Genomic DNA, 381 nt, shown 5'->3' on the forward strand with positions numbered 1-381 from the left:
GCTCAGAGACATATAAAGACTGTAGTATCCTTACAAATTCATTTTTCCACCTTGGCTAGATACAAAAAACTTTCATACCATAAGCTATATCCCTAATACTCACTTGGTCGAAAGCTGGGAAAATATAATCAGCAAATTGCATCTCAGCAATGGATGTTGCTCCTCCAACAGCACTCCAATTGCAAAGCCTGCAATGCCCTGCTCACATAGGGGAGTGTTGAACACCCGATCCTTTCCATACTTGTCCTGCAGGCCAACTGTGCAACGGAAGACTCCTCCAAAGCCGACGTCCTCTCCAAATATCACTGGAAAGATACAAACACGAATTTGAATTGAGATATTAAATGCAAATCAGTTTTTGGCTTTGTTACATTTTATACC

At 40.9% G+C, this 381-nt stretch overlaps 1 protein-coding gene across 1 annotated transcript in view; it reads right to left on the reverse strand.

The window, feature by feature from the left end:
- The window catches only part of LOC119592926 (2-oxoisovalerate dehydrogenase subunit beta, mitochondrial-like), a gene marked incomplete at its 5' end in the record, with an annotated part of 5,503 nt that overhangs the window by 4,808 nt on the left and 314 nt on the right, over window positions 1–381 (reverse strand). Inside the window, 2 exon segments of the mRNA XM_037941817.1 lie at window positions 104–174; window positions 177–305. Of these exon segments, the coding sequence (XP_037797745.1) occupies window positions 104–174; window positions 177–305 (200 nt within the window).

Source organism: Penaeus monodon, chromosome 31, assembly GCF_015228065.2.
Source record: "Penaeus monodon isolate SGIC_2016 chromosome 31, NSTDA_Pmon_1, whole genome shotgun sequence".
Lineage (NCBI taxonomy): Eukaryota > Metazoa > Arthropoda > Malacostraca > Decapoda > Penaeidae > Penaeus > Penaeus monodon.